This window comes from Salvia miltiorrhiza, chromosome 7, assembly GCF_028751815.1.
Source record: "Salvia miltiorrhiza cultivar Shanhuang (shh) chromosome 7, IMPLAD_Smil_shh, whole genome shotgun sequence".
NCBI lineage: Eukaryota > Viridiplantae > Streptophyta > Magnoliopsida > Lamiales > Lamiaceae > Salvia > Salvia miltiorrhiza.
In genome coordinates, this window is record NC_080393.1 from 35,987,594 (window position 1) to 36,006,904 (window position 19,311).

General features: G+C 38.5%; 1 protein-coding gene and 1 long non-coding RNA gene across 2 annotated transcripts; both read right to left on the minus strand.

Annotated features, from left to right (window-relative positions):
- Positions 1 to 217: 217 nt before the first annotated feature.
- LOC130996215 (protein CHROMATIN REMODELING 19) lies at positions 218 to 7,701 on the minus strand. Its single transcript, XM_057921729.1, is given in 13 exon segments — positions 218 to 496; positions 498 to 528; positions 1,847 to 2,065; positions 3,121 to 3,257; positions 3,367 to 3,444; positions 3,925 to 4,083; positions 4,167 to 4,340; positions 4,476 to 4,661; positions 5,599 to 5,779; positions 5,890 to 6,140; positions 6,236 to 6,276; positions 6,737 to 6,851; positions 7,013 to 7,701. Coding segments are annotated over 13 exon segments (2,250 nt in total). The 5' UTR covers positions 7,559 to 7,701; the 3' UTR covers positions 218 to 364.
- Positions 7,702 to 16,813: 9,112 nt separating this feature from the next.
- On the minus strand, positions 16,814 to 18,072 carry LOC130996216 (uncharacterized). The gene is made up of 2 exons (XR_009092439.1): positions 17,509 to 18,072; positions 16,814 to 17,186 (listed from the first exon to the last, which is right to left on the minus strand). It is a non-coding gene; the product is annotated as an uncharacterized LOC130996216 (long non-coding RNA).
- Positions 18,073 to 19,311: the final 1,239 nt, after the last annotated feature.

The following is a 19,311-nucleotide window of genomic DNA, read 5'->3' on the forward strand; positions in this document are numbered from 1 at the left end:
TCAAAATAATTTAGTAATACTCCTGAACTTCTGTTGCATGTTATTTACACGTAATACAAAAAATGAAAATCCAACGATTAGGACCCTAATTTGATGTCCAAGGTTATGCAGACCTGAGAGAAAATGGAATTCGAAGATATTCGTCCAGTTCGTCACGACTAAGGAACTTAAATAGAAAATAGTGACCAAATTATCTCAGAAAACTACGAAAGCAACATGAAATAACTTCAGAATATTACTTGTTTCTAAGTGTATACACGAAGTTTGTAATTTGGTCAGTACCAGATACATGAGGTCACAACAAATAGTGTACATCGAAAAAATGGGAAGCGTTTCAATTCTGGTGCCCGCGCCTGGACTGTAGTTAGTGCAATAATAGCGAAGATAATATCTCTGCCATAGTCTTATCAGGGATCTCCCCTTCATTATCTACTTCTACTCCTGATTCGAGGACAGCTGCATCCAATGTTAATTTCCTCTTTGCAATCTCATAAACAGTTCTCATCCACCGTGCACTTCGTCACAAGCCTTCATAATTGAAACAAAAAGAGTAATTCAAATACTGAGAAATAAATTTAAGTGTGAAGAAGGCAGGATTCTATATTCAGATAGTATAACAAAAAAAATCACTTTCATCCTTTTCCAGCAGCACAAGTGATGCTACATGGCCTTACTGTCTATAAAAGCACAGTGTTACTGGATTCTATAAAAGCACAGTGTTTACTGGAGCTTCACACATTAGATGGGATTATAGATAAACTTATTAAGTTTCGGTGTGATTCAGAGTTTCATTATGGAGCTGTGCTCCAGCCAAGGGCATTTGAAATAGCATCGTAACTTCTTGGCAGTGTTGCTCGGTCATAGAAATCAGAAATCTCCCAAGTTATTAGTACATTTTCAGGTTACCGTGTAATACAAATATATATATATATATATATATAGGGGAGGGCTACGGTATAAACACCTATTAACATATAAAATACAAACTACTTAAAATGTATGAATTCTGTGTAGAACACATATGAATTCGCTGTGTAAATGTATGAATCACGAAAATAACTTTTTGCTACCTATGGAATTTGAAGTCGAGACCACGAATTCATCCAACAAGGTGATGAATCAACCATAGATCTTGATGATCTAAAGGTTGAAAATAATTCCTATTTTATATTTTAAAATGTGTTTTTATTTTAGCCCACCCCTATATATATATATAAAGAATCCAGTGAGAACGCTATCTTTCGTGAGAATGAGAATTGATATGAATAAGTCAGTATACAGGATTGAATAAGCTTCTTGTAATGCACGAATATCCATTCAAACCTGGGTTCGAATCATAGAGGGGGTAAAAATTTCACCAATTATTCATGCATTACAACCAACTTATTCAACACTAGAAAATAGGCATTCTCACTATAACCTAACCTAGGGTTAGGTTCTAGTGAGAACCACATCTTTTCGTGAGAGCTGAGAACCATGAACAAACACATAAAATACACGAACAAGAGATAGTTCAGATCGTGAACAATTATAATACATAAAAGACATGAACAAGAAATGGTCGGATCTGGTATGCGTTATATTTAATTGTTTACAATCTGACTATCTCTTGTTCATGTATTTTATGTGTTTGCTAATGGTTCTCAATTCTCACGAAAAGATACGATTCTCATGTGATCCTCTATATATATATATATATATTCAAAATAAAGTTCAAGAAACACAGCAAATGTGTCACTTGATGTAATGCATAATTCAGTTAACGATCGGCATAAATTCTCCTTGAAGAACCAAATATCGCATCTACTAGATAATAGAAGGAAAATGAAGAGAAAAGATCATCTACCTGTATACTGTAACAGGCTTCGTTTGCCCAATGCGATGACAGCGATCTTCAGCCTGACGATCAATCTGGGGATTAAAATCCATGTCATGGATTATAACGGTATCAGCTCCGACCAAGTTCAGACCCTGTCCTCCTGCCCTTGTGGACAGCAAACATGCAAATATTGAAGTGTCCTTATTGAAGGTATCCACAATTGTCTGTCTCTCTTTCACCTGTGTACTGACAACAATATGAAACGTAAAAATGGAAGTCCAGGGATTATGACATTTTTCAACAAGATATGTATCTATCTGTTTCAGCGCATATACTTTAATAGAAACATAGCTTCAACAGTATGGATTAGAACTTAAACTTGTACTAATGTACTTACTACTTAGGTGGAAATTAAAATTTTAAATAAGATATACAAATCATCTGAGAAATGACAGGAACATAAGGTTTTAATCAAATATTTTTGAACAGATACAACCTTCTGGCTTAACCTATAGGACCAAGTCATCCTTGGTCATGATTGTATCCTTAATGATATGTTGCCTTTGATTTTCCCAGAATGGGTTGCTTTAATTAGGAAATTACTGAAGAAGGCACTATTTTATTAAGATAGTAGATTGCAGCAATGCATTGTTCCATGGTGTTTAGCCAAGTGAATTGTTGGAAGTCTTCAATAAGCAAAACTTCTCAGACTCTCATATAGATCCTTTAATAAGTCCATCCTTCATTTAGGTCTGGGATTCGTTTAAACAAAAGTAAATTCAACTTCAAGCAATTTTGATACTCTCTTAGTCATTGTATATGCACTTGAGATATAATTCATCTTAGCTCTTGAGAGAATCAGAGATGACTAATGAATCTTAAGTTCGGCTAGAAATTTCAGGCAGAGTTTTATAATCTTGTCCCTTCTCAAGTAGTTATTTTTCATGGCATAGTTTTCACCTTGGCTCCAGAATCCAGATGGTTTGGCAGATGCTTACTTTCAACTTTAGTTTGGTAAATTGGAACCAAAGTTAAATAAAGCCAATTTCCGAACAGGTAAGACTTTCAGTTGAGTTTTCCAGGAATATATTTCAAGCTATCCAAATTTACCAGTAAATACTAGATACATTTAAGTACTTTGAAAAAAGTCAAGTTGGGCCTTCGGGGTCATTTTGACACCTCTACAACTTACAAGTCTCAATAATGTGAATGAACTATCAAATTCATCTACTTGTCCGAGAGTGTTATAAGTAACATGGCACCAATCAGTGGAACTCTGCAGAACAGAAAGCTAAACTTACCTTCCATCAAGGCGCCTGTAGGTCACACCAATCACATCCAAAGTCCACTCCAATATATCAAGCATTGATGTCCATTGGCTAAAAATAAGAACACGGCTCCCAGCACGGCTTAACTTAGGGAGAAGTTCACCCAATGCCTATACCACACATATGGTCATTATAGCAATAAAGGAACAGAACATCTCCTACTCCATTGTTCAGCTTATCAATATCAATACATAAAAATCAGAGGACTGTAGAACATACCTGACATTTTGCAGAAACCATAGCATGTTCATCAGAAAGAGTTCCTTTCAAGTCAGCATCACCATAGTAAAGTAGAAGCTGCATTAAGGCGGTTAAGTTGAATCTGAGTACCCAAAAAGTTATATGGCATCCCAAACAATTGATTCATGTTTTGTTTTTTTTTAATGGAGAGAAAGTAAAATGTAGGATTGGGTTCTCTTCTGAAGGAGAATTCATGTCAGTCAAATATGGGATCTGGCACTACTTCATAATGAAAGCAAGGGAATTGGTATAAATCACTTAGAGATGAAAGTTTTTTCATTGGTAGATGCTGAAGCCCGGCTCAAGGAACAAAAAGGTCAGACCCACTACTGGACAACATCTAAGAAGCTTGTAAAGTCGACCTTTCAGAAAGATTACATTTTTTAACAATATGTATATAACAAAACAAGTATATCTCATGGCCGATCCTATTAATCAGGAGAGGATAAGTAACATGCCATCAATTACAAAGCAATGAACAGGTGCTAGTATTTCCAATAATGTTTGAAGTATATTCCAAGATTATAACTCAATTACCCGATGAATAGAGAAGTCATTGTAACTCTTAAGCTCCTCGACCACGCGTTCTAAGGTACATTCAAACCCAAATACACCTTTTGGATGCAGCATTTTAGCAATACGAACAACATCATCATCTGTGTAGATGCGTCTCACCAATAATGGATGATTTGCTATCTGGAATTCAAAATTCTAAGAAAAAAGATACTGTAGCAAAATAAAGAACTTTAGTATATTAAAAGAACAAACAACTGAAGTACCTTGCGGAATTCCAGAAAATAATTAGAAATTTGTCGTCGAGGGAGCATGTTGACCACGTTACTTAAGCTAGTTTCAGATGATTTCATAATACGAGCTTGAGATATCGCACGATAATTTTCAATCGCTTCTTTATAAGCATCTTCTTGTTCCTTTCCCATGCAAACGTATTCAATCTATAATAGATTGGTCCCATTCAGATTTGGCAGACAGAAGGATAAAGTTATTAGCCAAGTCTGATGTAGCGAAAGCAATAAGAAATTCATAAAAAAACAATGAAGCAACATTAGCAGAAGAGACGCTGCCAGTACCTTCTGCGTCTTTGGAACTAGCTGTTGCATTACATCTGATTTTAATCTTCTTAAGATGAATGGTCCTAGAATGGACTTCATTCTACAAATTAGGTCTCTGTCTTCTGCATTCAACAACTTTTTCAAATCAACATCCCCAGTTTCAAAAAGACCAGGCATTATAAACTCCAACAACGACCACAGCTCCTGCAAATGAAAAATCACCTACTGAAGAAAGGCACTCCCAAAGTAAAAGATGTTCACTATACTAGAGCTTAAAAATCACAAACCCAGTACGAATCTATCAAATAATTACCAATCATGCTGAGAAATTAAAATTGTAGCGGAAGGATTCACAGACATGATATAGAGTCAGTTACCTTCAGAAATATCACATTACACACTTCATTTGTAGGAAAAACTCCAGACTTTTTTCACTTTCTAGTGGTAAGGAGGGTATTCAAACCCAGGGCGCAGGACAGAAGGGAAACTTAGGTCAGAACCCCTAGCCTCACATACAAGGTAGTTGTAAAAAAGCTTCCATTTTGGAACTCATACAATTTCTGCCAGTTGTTTTGGTTGAAAAAAATCATTTTAATTAATTCAAGAATGTCTTTCAGAATTCTCATGTGCTTATCTTTGCCAGAAAACATAGGTATGAAGCATGAAAGCAGCAATATTGCAGATCTCATCTATTGAATTCAAAATAGACAATCAAATTGAAGTTATTAAGACAATGGTTCAAATCTGGTAATAGGAAGCACGTCAAAGCACAAATCAATGCAGAACAACTAGTAAAGTTGATAAACTTTGAATTGTGCTACAATATGCTAATTAGATAGGCAGAACCGCATACTTCAAGACAGATTTCATAAAGTGAATCAACAAGGAATCTATTTTAATAATGTTAATTCATGCAGTCAATACATTTTATCTGAAACTGCTGAAACCGGAAAGTTTCCAGATTGTCAAGTCACTAATATTGAATATGTTTACCTAAGTTCTCATATCTTCAGAGGAGTTCATGATAATATCTACATGGTTTATCAAGCATATGAAACCTTATAATGAGTTCATAATAATATCTACATGGTTATCAAGCATATGAAAACTTATAATCCAGAATAGGTTCCAATGAACATACATGCAAATCATTCTGTAGCGGTGTGCCTGTAAGCATCAGACGCTGTCCTGCATTTCTTGCAACTGACATCAAATTTTTCCACCTGAAACTATTCTTATCCTTTAATGCATGAGCCTCATCCATCAGCACACAACTCCACTTCCAATGTCTCAGAATTTTACGGTCTTCTTTCTGCTGCAAACTGAAGATTGACTTTCAGATTTGCAAATGGAACAGATACTCGACTGGCAGGCAATTTTACAAAATAATAATAATAAATTAAATAAATATATAAACCTCTGGAACACAAACCTGTGGCGTTCGAAAAGTGAATAGCACACAAGAATAACATCAAATGGCGGTGGCAGCCCGGCCTTTCCCAGAGAGCTTAACTCTCTTGAATAGGCTGACCGAGCAGAACCATGATACTGAAGCACATTAAATGATGGACACCATTTCTTAAGCTCCCTTTCCCAATTTTCCAAAACAGATGCAGGACATACGATTAAATGGGGGCCAGGATCATCTTCCAGATGCTTCAACAGGGTCAGATAAGTTATGGCCTGGGATACAAGATTTCCTTTGAGATTACAGTGATTTGAGAATTTAGAAAACAATTACATAATGATTAGGCAAGAAAGAATTGTAACTAAAATACCTGGACAGTCTTCCCAAGACCCATCTCATCTGCCAAGATAGCTGCATGCCAAAATATTTTTAGAACTTAGAAAAGATGACAAGTTTGTTGAAACCAGAAGCAAAACTGAGCACTTTTAACTTTTTTCTTATACTAGTTGACGGTCGTGCTTGGCTTAAAGTAAGCATCACCAGAAGTCCAGAGAAGTAGTGTGCATCAGAAGTATGTAGGGGACCATGATGAATTAGTAAATTAGCCAAGTGTAAAACTTGAGACAAGAAAAGAAATCACAGATTAAACCCGGGCTATTTAGACAATAAACAATCCCACAACAAAATTGGGAAAAGTATAATATATTTACCAACACACATCTGTTACTTCTGGAATTAATCGTAGAAGTGCCAAGAAGGAAAGGTGGAAGAAATTTGTTTGTGGCGTGAATGTGTTTCATCAATTAAAGCGAGATTAAACAATCAATTGTTCGGTATAATTTACTTTGAAATAGAATTATACAAGATGTACCTCCACCAATTTTCTTCCTATACAGAAGCATAAGAAAATTGACTCCAATTAGCTGGTATGGCTTTAGTATAGGCTGAAAATCCTCCCCAGCTCCGCACGCTTCATTCACGTCATCCTGCATTTAAAAAATCGAAATAGCTCAAACTCTCAATCTGCATCCATTTGCCATGCAGCAAAACTGTTCGAATATATCAGAAAATAGCAGGAATGCTACGAATTAAATCTCCATAACTCCACTAAATTAAATAGCAAAATCAAGGACTCCATAATCAGTACCTGAGTGACAATTCTAGCAGCAGCAGCAGACCCCAACTCCACTTCAGAGTACTGATCACACGCAGCAGTGCTTGTGCCGTACAACTCCTGCTTCAACTCAGCTGAAATCTTCTCACATTTGCGTAAAGCCTTCTTAACGACATCATCTTCCTCCTCCTCCAGCCACATCCCAGGGTCGCTAAAATCACCATCGTCATCGTCGCCTCCGCCGCCATCATCGTCTTCCTCGTCGTCGTCGTCGATCACGAACCTGCTCCCCCGTGTACTCGTCGAAGCTCTCTTACTGACCTCAAGTTCAGCATCATCGTCCTCCAAATCCTCAAACTCGTTCACGTTTCCGGTGGCGGCGCCATCGGAGGAAGAGCTCTCAATTACGAGGATTTCATTGGAATTGGTTGTGGTTTTGGAGAAAGCGAAGGACTCTATGGGGGGAGGAGGGTTTGGAGGAGGGGGATTGGGCTTGAGGACGCGCGAGGGTTTGAAGGAATCGGAGTGGGGAGACCATTCGTCTTCGGAGAGTTCGATCAATTCTCTCTCTCTCTTCATTTTTGCTGATTTCTGCTCCACAGCAAGCTAGAGATAGAGAGAGAGAGAGTGGGGATCAAAGCAAGGTAGAATAGAGAAAACTGAGAAGTGGGAGAAGTGCCGCCATTTCTCGTGCGCCGAGAAGCTTATGTTTCCGGAAATTACACTTTTATCATATCCTAGTTTGACTATTTGTCCTTTTGGTCCTTCTACTTTCAGGCCGCATCATCATCATCATAATATATACACACTTCAATTTTAAAAAATTAATGGATTAATAGCCAGAAAATACATCAACTATTTTCGAATTTGTATATTACATATGACATTCAAAAATAGTTCCAAAATACATGATATTTTGATTTAGTTGCAATTTATACCCGACAGAAATTCCGATCACTCTTATGTTTGACCGGCGATGACGTGGACACTATTTTAAATTACATGGCATTACGTGTGGCATTTATTACACGGTGGCAAGCCACGTGTTCAAAACGACATCGTTTTGATAGGGAGAAAAAATACAAAAAATAAAAAAAATGCCTTTGGACCACATGTCCTTGTTCTTCTTCTTCTTCTTCAATCTCTTGCCCGATTTGGTTCTTCCCCATGATTTTCGCCGCCTCGCTGCACTCCCTCTTCCTCCATGTTTTCCGCCGCCCCGCGGCCCTCCCTCTTCCTCCACGATTTACAAATCTAGGCCCGTGGCCCTCCCTCTTCTTCCGCCGCCCCGCCGCACTCTCTCTTCCTCCCGCCGCACTCTCTCTTCTTCCACGATTTTCGCCGCCCGCCGCCCTCCCTCTTCTTCCACGATTTGCAGATCTAGGCTTACAGCCCTCCTTCTTCATTCGCTGTCCTGCGGCCCTTTCTCTTCATTTCTGAAATTCTTCTTCAAATTCTTCTTCTCCTATGTTCCTCTTCAAACCCTCATCTCCTTCATCCTCCTCCGCCGCGCCCCTTCCCTAAAAACCCTCATCCGGCGCGGCGGCCTAGCGGAAGTAGCTGAGGATTTAGGTGCTCTGTAGCTCGTGTATGAAGCGAGAGGCGCACCAGATCTGAACTCCGGCGATCCCACTCAGTGGCTCCAAGTCTGCACCGACCTCGAGAACCTGAAGTCGGCGATAGGGTTCATTTGTTGTTCATTTCCTTCTTGCCGATTTTACACGTCTATTTATTTGCAGATCTTGTGAGAAAATGAAGTCTTGTGAGGGTTTGATTAGAGGGTGGCTGGATTCAGGCGATGGCAGTGGTGGTGGATTGCAGATTTGGGGATTTTTTTTATATATAGTTATAATCACTCAAAACGACGTCGTATTTCCATCATCACCGGTCGTCGACGTAGGAAAATTCCGGGAACCATGTCAACACGGATTAGAGCAACTCCAACCGGGGGATCGAAGGGAGCCTCGATCCGATGCGCCAAACTGATGCCCGCGTTGGAGGACCGAGCTAATGCGAGGCCGTGTCTTGGCGGAGACCCGGGGCGAAGAGAAGAACCCCATTTAAAAAAAAATCGAAATTCGATTTTTTTGAAATATTGAGCCGTTTGAATTTTTTTTTTAATTCGACCGTTGGCTTCCAACTGTATTGTGAGATTTTAATATTTTTTTTTTCACTTTACCTATATATATCCCAACTTAATTCCAATCATTTTATTACCAACAAATCATCTCCACAACAAAAATTCTCTATAAGAAATGTCTTCCTCTTCATCAAGCCACGAGAATGAGCGACGTGCTCAAGAATTTTCCAATCTTGTGCAAGAATTTAATCAAATTGTCCTACACATCCGACGGCATCTATCCCAATTGGCCGGTATTCGTGAAGAGTCCTACACATCCGACGGATCCGAAGGGGAAGAGATTCAAAGTGATGCAGGAAGCGGCTCGCAAGGATATTGAACGAGCCTTCGGCGTCCTTCAAGCTCGTTGGGCAATCGTCAAAGGCCCATCGCGTCTTTGGAGCAAGGAGGAAATGAGCGACATCATGTTCACGTGCATCATTTTGCACAACATGATCATCGAAGACGAAGGCGAGCACGCAACACAGTGGGAAGAAGACACCGACGAAGCTTCGAGTAGCGCCACATCTCAACCTCGTGTCGGTTCTCCGCCGGATTTTCGTGCATTTGTTGCACGACAAGCATCCATGCGAGATGCGGAGATGCATGCTCGCCTCACTTTAGACTTGAAGGAGCACATTTGGTCTCGTTTTGGTCCGATTGAGCCCTAGAAAATTATTGTAATTTTTATTTTTTTTATTATATTTAAATTATGTCTTTAAATTATTGTAATGTAGAATTTTAATTTTAATAAAATATGAATTTTAAAAATAAAAGTGTAGAAATGTGAATTTTGTGGAAATGTGGATCTAAGCACCCATCTAAGACACAATGCATTGGAGAGGGGTGTGTCTTTGGTGGGGACCACCTTCTAAGACACCCCCTAAGCACCAATGCATTGGAGATGCTCTTAATGTGTTGATCAACGCGTGTGCAATTTGCAATTACATTAAAAGGTCATGTATTTTGAGGCTATTTTTGAAGGTCATGTGTAATTTACAAATTCGGTGAAAGTTCGTGTATGTTCTAGCTATTAACCCAAAATTAATTTAAGTACTTCAAATACTATTTCCGTCTACAAAAGAATTTTATGTTTTTTCTTTAGGCGTCAAAATTCCTGAAGTTTGGCGCGATTCTCGTTTTTCCCTTAACCTTAAAATCTTGCGTATATTCCATGATTGTTGCTCCGATTATTAATTTTTCCTCAATGACGTTTTCCGGCCATTAATTAAATGACATGTCACATATGTGGCACACTTATGCTGATTAGATTAATTAAGGCAAAACGACGTTGTTTTACATCTGAATTAAATAACCCTATTTAACTCTGAACTTCGAAGTATTATGTTCAAAGTATTAAAAGTGAACAGTCGTCCTCCATTACACACTGTCACCATTATTTGAGGAAGAAGAAGCATGCGTAGTTGTTGTTGGAAGTTGGGGTGCAAGCGGCTTCATCATCATCGACGATGGCTAATCCGTAAGTGTGCATTGAACCACTATTTTTTATTTTTATTTTTTGCTTTAGTTGATGGTTTGTAAAATATTGCATGATGAAGGATTGTTGTTTATCTTGTGTAATGCATGTTTTGTGTTGGATTTGTATACTGAAAGCAAGAACTTTTTGTGCTTGTATACAATGATTCATGTGTTCACTATTTAATCTCCTATCCGATTGTGTTCATGATTGCATATGTATGTTCCTTATCTCTTTATAAGTAGATTATATGGTGTGTTGTAGATCACAGAAGACCATATAATTGGAATAACCTTAAGAGATATAAAATGATCACAGCCGAGATGACTTTAGGACGAGTCATTGGTTTAGGCTGCGGTATAGATGGGAGTAGTTTGTCTTGACTACTTGTCTATACTGGTACGTCATAACGTATTGATAGGACCACAGTGAGATGTATTCTTCTGTCTGACTTAAGTGAAGAATCAAATATCTCGGTGACTTAATAGAATCTTAATACTAATAAGATTTCATATATATATATATATATATATATATATATGTTGATTCGTATATCACTTTGACTTACTATGGGTGAGAGTTATATAGTAACTTGAGTACTCTGTATCTTAGGTGATAACGGTCAATATATGATATTTGGTTATCTGTATTAGTACCCGTATCCGGTATAGGATAATGGCATCCCCTTAAGGAGCTCAATAAGGTTTATTGCGTTAAACCCTACAGGTTGATTAAGTTCAGGCGCAATAATAAGGTTTGAGTGGTACTACTTAAGGATTACAAAGAGATTAATTAATTTAAGCTGTCAGAGCTATAATTAATTAGTGGATGTCGGATATTTTAAATACGGTGATTTAATAAGTCTAAATATAAGCCCCAACTCATCACCGGCAATAAAGGGGTAAGTCAGTATTGGTTCTCTAGTGGAATGAACTAATATTTATAATTAATTATGGTCTGGGCTGACCATGGAAAATTAATTTATTTGAGGCCCATCTTTATTCCTTGTATTTGGTCCCTGGTGATGAAACAAGAAACTTTACCCTAATTATAAAACGATAAACGCGATAAACGAGACAAGATGTACGTGGTTCGATCATAAATGATCTACGTCCACGGGAGTTCTTCGTTGTTTTCACTATACTTTTAGAGAATTACATATTACAAGTGAACAATCATGATGCCTTTAATGCTTGCTAACCTTCTATTTATAGATGTGAGAGTGAGCCCTACAGGCCCTAGGCCCATGAACACTAATAATTGGATTTAGGCCCTTTAATGCCTTAATACACTTTAGTTTTGACTTGATCCATTTGCGATGTCCTTCGTTGCTCATGTTGAGTAGCTCCCTTGAGCTGCGCAGGCTAGTCTTTGCTGCCGAGTAACCTGGGTAGTCTGCGCCGCCAAGTCCCGTAGTCTGCGCTGGCGAGTCCCTTAATCTGCGCTGCCGAGTAATCTGGGTAATTTGCGCCGCCAAGTCCCGTAGTCTGCGCTGGCGAGTCCCTTTATTATCTAAGGTCTTCAATTAAACCTGCACTGGTTGGCCTCGTTCAATAAGAATAATGATAACAGTAATAGTAATCAGGTAAGATGTTCCTGTATTGCTAAGTACAGCGCTGATGAGTATTCTAGTCCTCATCACCTGGACTGGCCCAAAGTCTCCTTGCCCTAGCACAGAGAGAACACGCCTATTACTGTGAAACTGCCACACGTATTTAATTATTTAAATACAGCTGTCTGCTCTTATGAAATACACACATAAAATTAGGGTTTGAGAGCAATAGAGCGGCGCTAGCGTGAAAGGCAGAATTCTCTCTTGGGACTTTCACAGCTCGTTGTCCATCCAACGGTGAAAGCTGAGCGGGATACAGTTCAGAAGATCTGAGCTGGAGTTATTTTTTCGCAGGAAATCAAGTTCTGGCAGTTTCGGAAGAACGGCCATAACTTCCTCCACAGAACTTCGATTCAGGCGAAACAGGCGGTCACGAAAAGCTCTCTCGAAGATGAAGAAGTCGTATTTCTGGGCAAACTACGATTTGAGGACGTTTGAGGCTTCAAACGAAGGCTTGAAGCTGACTAGTCTGTTCAGCTGCGAATTTGACGAATTCTTCTGAATTCTTCAGGTAATTCTGAACTCCAACGTGCAGCACTTAAATTCATAGGGGCATGTTAGGGATTAATCGTTGTATGATAAATTAATAATAATCCAAGAAACGGTCTTCGGGCAAATCGAGTATTAATTCAGTTTAATATTCCTTCATTTTGATGCTTAGTTGTTGATTTAGGTTTTTTTTTTTTTACGTCTTACAGTGAAGATTTTGCTATGTTTTTAAGGCATGAGGGTGGATTTGAACCATTTAATGGGATAGATCATTATGTGGGTGGTTTGGTAGATTGGAGGGGTGATCTTGATCCTGATTTATTTTGTTACTTTGATTTAACTGAAATTATGGAACAACTAGGCTATATAAAAATGGACTGATATTTGGCATAGAATAGAGGGCACTAATACATTTAAGACCATAAATTCAGATAGGCAGGTAATGAAACTTCTACTTTAGAACCAAAACAAAGAGTCCTAATTGTTTATATTGAATGTTGGAAAATGACAGATGAGGGGAATGATATTGATTTAGGTAGTGATACGGTGGAGAATGAGCTTGGCATAGATGAGCAGGGAAATGAAGAAGGAAGAGATGAGCATGGTATACATGAGCAAGGTAGAGATAGACAAGACCTTGGTGAGGAGCAAATGGTCAGTGAAGAGGATAGTGATTATATATCCTCTATAGAGGTATCTGATGGTGATGATGAATTTGATGGCCTAGCAGATGATGAGCTAATGTCTGATGATGAAGAATATGTCCAATCTAGAAGGAAGTTAGCTTCTCAGCCCAACATATTTTAGTTGATTGATGATGAAGTAAGAACAAAGCAAGACCTAGTAAGGGAAATAAAAGTTGAATCTGAATCTGAATATGAATATGAGGATAGTGATGGGGATGTTGATTCCTATGACAGTGATGAGGAGAAGAAAAAGAAGAAAATAGTATATGATCCTAAATGCAATCATAAGGAGTTAGATCTCAGTTTAGGCCTAAGATTTCAAGATGGTTGGCAATGCAGAGATGCAATCCAATCTTGGGCTATAGAGAACCATAAATTAATGTGTTCATTTCAAGAGGGTGGGGATGATTACTGTGAGGCATACTGTAACAGGACTTGTCCTTGGAGGATATGTGCTAGTAGGGTGAGGAGTGATGGCTCATTCAAAATTAAAACTGTTGGGGGTAGACATAGATGTCCAAAAGCAATGAACAATAAATTGATGAGTTCTAACTGGGTAGCAAAAAGATACCTTAATATTTTTAGAGTGAGACCCCATTTGTCTATTCCTGAGTTGAGGGAAGATATTTGGCAGAGATATGCCACTAAGGTGCATAAGGATAGAGGTGCCCACGGTCCGGTTCCCAGTTTAAACCGAACCAGAACCGCCAGTTCCACGGTTTCCAAAACGGGAACCAAAACCTAACCGAAAACATAGTGTCACGATTTCGGTTGGAATCGTGAACCGACGGTTCCGGTTCCGGTTTCGAACTGACGGTTCCCGGTTCCAAAAGATGGAACCGTTTTTTTATATTTTTATATTTTTTATTCTTATTTTATATTTTAAAGTGTTGGTTTGAAGTTTATAAAATGTACACAATGTTGAACTATTTATTTAATTAGGTTGTAAATTATTGAAATTTAATATGAATTAGATGTCGGAATGAGAGTTGACCATTTTATTTAGATTGTAAATGGTTGAAGTTTAGTATAAATTCGATGTAGGAATAAGAATTTGAGATAGATAAAAGTAAATGATATAAAAGAAGCACATGAACTTATGGTTTTTCAATGCACATGATTCCCACATCGAATTTTTACTAAACTTCAACCATTCACAACCTAAATAAAATGGTCAATCCTCATTTCTCATCCTCACATCTTATTCTTACTAAACCTGAACCATTTATTTAGGTTACCATTTATTTATAACCTAAATAAATGGTTCAACATTATTTACATTTCATACAACACTTCAAAATATAGTAATTTTTTTTAAAAAAATGATGGTTTGAACCGGGAATTGCCGGTCCTAGGGGCGGTTCCTGGCAGTTTGGTGGTGTGACGCCCAAGTGCGGAGTGATTGCCGGTGCAAAAGAGGCACGGACAAGGAGCGACTCCGATTAAAACTTCCAAGCGGAGGGGCGCAGGGATGAACCGGAACACACTCGAACGAGAGAGATTTCGAGAATATGTTGGAATGGGACAACATATTCAAGGATAGCTTAAAGGAATTGATTAGGCTACTCATATCAACAAGGTGCATCTTCTTTTCTGGTGCCCACGTGGAAGAAACTCCAAGGTTAAGCGTGCTTGACTTGGAGCAATTCTAGGATGGGTGACCCCCTGGAAAGTTCTCAGGGAGCGTGTGAGTGAGGACAAAACATACTAGAAAAGATTCGTGTTGGTCTGTGAGGACAGCCATCAAATCTGGAGCCGGGCTGTTACAGGTGGTATCAGAGCCGAACCTCTCCCAGTACGGTGTGGTTTGGGGACAAACCGAGCGGAAGCTGGTGGGCCTGTGACGCCCAGGGACGAAGTGCGGAGTGATCGTCGGTGCAAAAGAGGCACGGACAAGGAGCGACTCCGATTAAGACTTCCAAGCGGAGGGGCGCAGGGATGAACCGGAACACACCCGAACGAGAGAGATTCCGAGAATATGTTGGAATGGGACAACATATTCAAGGAGAGCTTAAAGGAATTGATTAGGCTACTCATATCAACAAGGTGCATCTTCTTTTCTGGTGCTCTTCCACAATCTTCTTTTCTGGTGCTCACGTGGAAGAAACTCCAAGGTGCATCTTCTTTTCTGGTGCCCACGTGGAAGAAACTCTAAAGTTAAACGTGTTTGACTTGGAGCAATTCTAGGATGGGTGACCCCCTGAGAAGTTTCTTAGGGAAAGTGTGAGTGAGTACAAAACACGCTAGAAAAGACTCGTTCTGGTCTGTGAGGACAGCCGTCAAATCTGGAGCCGGGCTGTTATAGGTGGTTCCACAGTTCGATTTTGGTTCCGAATAGGGAACTGCCGATTTTGTAAACTTGAAACCATAACTGAACCGGCCGAACACAGTTTCGGTTCCGATTCGAAATTGTCTAACACGGTTTTGGTTCCGAAATCATCCCGAACGGTCCGGTTTCACGGTTCGGTTTCCGGTTCTGATTTTTTTGGCCACCTCTACATGAGGATAGACTGTATAGAGTTAGGTAGAAGGCTGGACTGTGGATGAGCATTATGCTCTCATTAGGAGGTATTTGGCTGAAAATAGAAGAGTGAATCCAGAGGGTAGGTTTGAATTGCTACTGGCAGAGGGATACTTGTTCAAGGATTTGTACATGGGGTATAGTTCATTAAGAAAGGGTTTTAGGGCTGGTTGCAAGCCTGTTGTGGGACTAGATGGATGCCATTTGAAAACCTTTTTAGGGGGTATTCTATTGTGTGCAATAGGAAAAGATGGAAACAATCAAATGTATCCCATAGTTTGGGCAGCTGTAGAGATAGAGAATGTGCATTCATGAAGTGTCTTATTGAAGACTTGGGTATTGGAAATGGTGATGGGTAGACCTTTATATCAGATCAACAAAAGGTATGTGATTTGTTTTCTCATTACAATAATTGAATTTTGCTTATGTATTAATTTTTTTTTTTGCTTGTTCATACGGACTTGAAGCTGCTGTGAATTTGTTGGTACCTTATGTCGAGCATAGAAACTGTGCTCGGCATGTGTACATGAAGTGGAAAAAGGAACATAAAAGAACCACATTGAAAAATATTTTTTGGAGGACAGTGAGGGCAACATTCATGGAGGATTATAAACAAGCACTTGAAGACTTGAAGGAAGAGAATGTGATTGCATATCAGAGCTTCATAAACAGAGATGTGAAGAAGTTTTGCAAGGTATTTATAATAACCCGCTCTTTTATTTTTGATTAAGACTAGTAAATGCAATATTTATTTATGGCATCTTTCAATTATATTAATCCAGTGATTAATATTAAGTTAATTCAGCTTAGATTCCGAATTAGATGTTTTCGCGTGAGATGATCGCGATTGAAATATTGAGCAAATTAATAATTTATTTTTCAGATTAATAATTGACTTATTCCGACACATAAAACGAGTTAAATCAGATATTTAATTCGTAGATATTTACGACGAGGCGTTGTTATTTAGCAAGAGCCGATGGGATAATTAAAGATCCAGATTACACAAATCAAATAATATAAATACAGCAGATTATTTCCTTCCTCTGCAGCACCATTTCATGGCAAGCCATGCTAAGGTACAGAAGTAGCTGAACATTCAGCCACCCTATTCCTGCCTTCCATCTTTTCCAAGTCCCTCATATGAAGTATAGCCAACAACTTCTTCCTTCATATTTTCAGCAGATAAATCTCCTCTTCATTTCTTCCTTCTTCGTGCATCATCAAGCAAAATGAGGAGCTTCATTCAGCTGCTGCCTGATTTCAAGGGTAAGACTTGGCCCTACATTCTCCATAATCGTTCCTGCTATTGTTTAAAGAACAAAATATGATTCTATTTCAGTTCGTCTCCACTGCATTCAACTCCACAACAGCCAACCAAGAAAGCATTCAAGGTTATTCAATCCCATGTTTCATTCCAACAAAACACATTTTCAGTTTATTAGAAATACTGAGTAATGAGATGCATAGACATAGCATAATTGTTTATCCCTATGCAATCAATAACTTTAGGAACTTTCTTTATATGAGAAACGTAGGATAATAGTTCATACTTACACAAAATCCAACGGAGAAACAATTGAAATACTGAGCACGGAGCTCATTATTATTCTGCTGCTAGTTACCTTTTGTGAGGAACTTCCCCTTTTACTTGTGAGAAACCGGGGTGGGGAAAGAACGCGGGATGCCTGCGAGAAGTCGACGGCGGGAGAAGTAAAGGAGATGGCAATCACCGGAACTCGATGGCGGCAGCAGCGCTCTCAGAAGAGATCAAGTCAAACGGGATGGTAGGACAGAGCAGCGTCCACTCGTTGGACTTCACCGAGTCGACGGCGTGGCGATACATCAGCAGGTCGATGAACCCCAAACCGACGCCTGCCTCGGCGATCCACAGACGGACCTCAGCGGCGGCGAGCTATGACGATAAAATTAGGGCTTTTATTTTGGGGGTTCTTCAAGAGGTATATAGAGTGTGAAAAGAGAAGGGGGAGGGTGGCGGTGCCGCTCGCCGGTCTTCCATTTTAGAGGCGGCGGCAGCGAACCTCGCCGACGGCTGGAGTAATCAGGAGCCGCGGCGGGAGAAATCCGCGAGAAAAGAAGGCGAGCTCGAAATTCAGAACGAATGAGAGAAGCTCCGGTGCGAGACATCGGTCTACACCGGAGAAAAGACGCAGACTCGCCGGAAATTAGTTTTACAAAGACATAGTTATAACTCAAATTTTCTTTACGGAGTTCCATAAATGAATTTAAAAGTAAATAATTTTAAATTTATCATTATGGGTGTAACAGTTTCTGTTAACCCTATTAATTTAATATATGTAAATAAACTAATTAATAAACACACCCTTTTTTTTTACCCAAACTAATTAGCAATACTAATACACTATCATCAAAGTCATATATGCGTATACTTTTTCTTGAATGTATTTGGACCTTTTCAATATAATAATAATAACAAATTAATTAAATATATTTAATTACTAAATCAATCTTGATAGAAAAAAAAAGTGAACTTACTCGATATTTTTAAGATATACATCCACCAAGATAGAATCACGATCATTGATCTTTTTCCTTTGTGCTTTTAGAACATGATCAACTTTACCAATAATATTTGCAAAATTGAAGATTATGAATTTAAATAAAGAATGACTTGTTGAGTAATATTTAAATAAAAAATATATAAATAAAAATATTACCAAACAAACTATTGGCATCCAATTGTGCAATATCTTTAAGAGTAGATAATTCACGAAAAATGGATAAATTCGATGGAAAAGTATCATCGAATATCTCAACCGCGCGAGTCTTTGAAGTAGACATAAAGTTCAAAATATTTGTGGTAGTTCTGAAACACATGTTGTTGTGTTGGACTTTAACAAATTGAAATGCATAAATATTACCAACAATAAAATCAAGTTGCATTCTTTTATAATAACGCGTTTAATCGATCCACGGATTCGATTACCGCTTCGATCATGAAATACTAACTCGTGTGATGTAAAATCATTCGTTTTTCCGTAGGAAAATAACTTATACGACCGAACAACTCGTAACTTTAAAACCAAATCCCCTCTACTCTCTCCCGTGTTTTGTATATGTTTGACTAAGCTATAGAAATGGGCCATTTTTTGTTGTTGTTACACGTAAAATAGTTGATAAAAATATGGGGCAAGTAATGGAGAAGAAAAGAATGTGTAAATTTGTTTCGTATGAAACAAATATTTACAATGTATTTTCGCCTACTACTATCCACTAATTGAGCTCTTCATAATGTCATTTCATTATTAGGTAATGGATATAGTAATAATTTCCTTCATCAATCACGGTTATGACTTTTTTGAGGCATATATTCAGCTGATGCATACTATGAGGATTGCCTACTCTGGGGATTAGCAATATTTGTAATGCTATATTCAGCTGGCGAA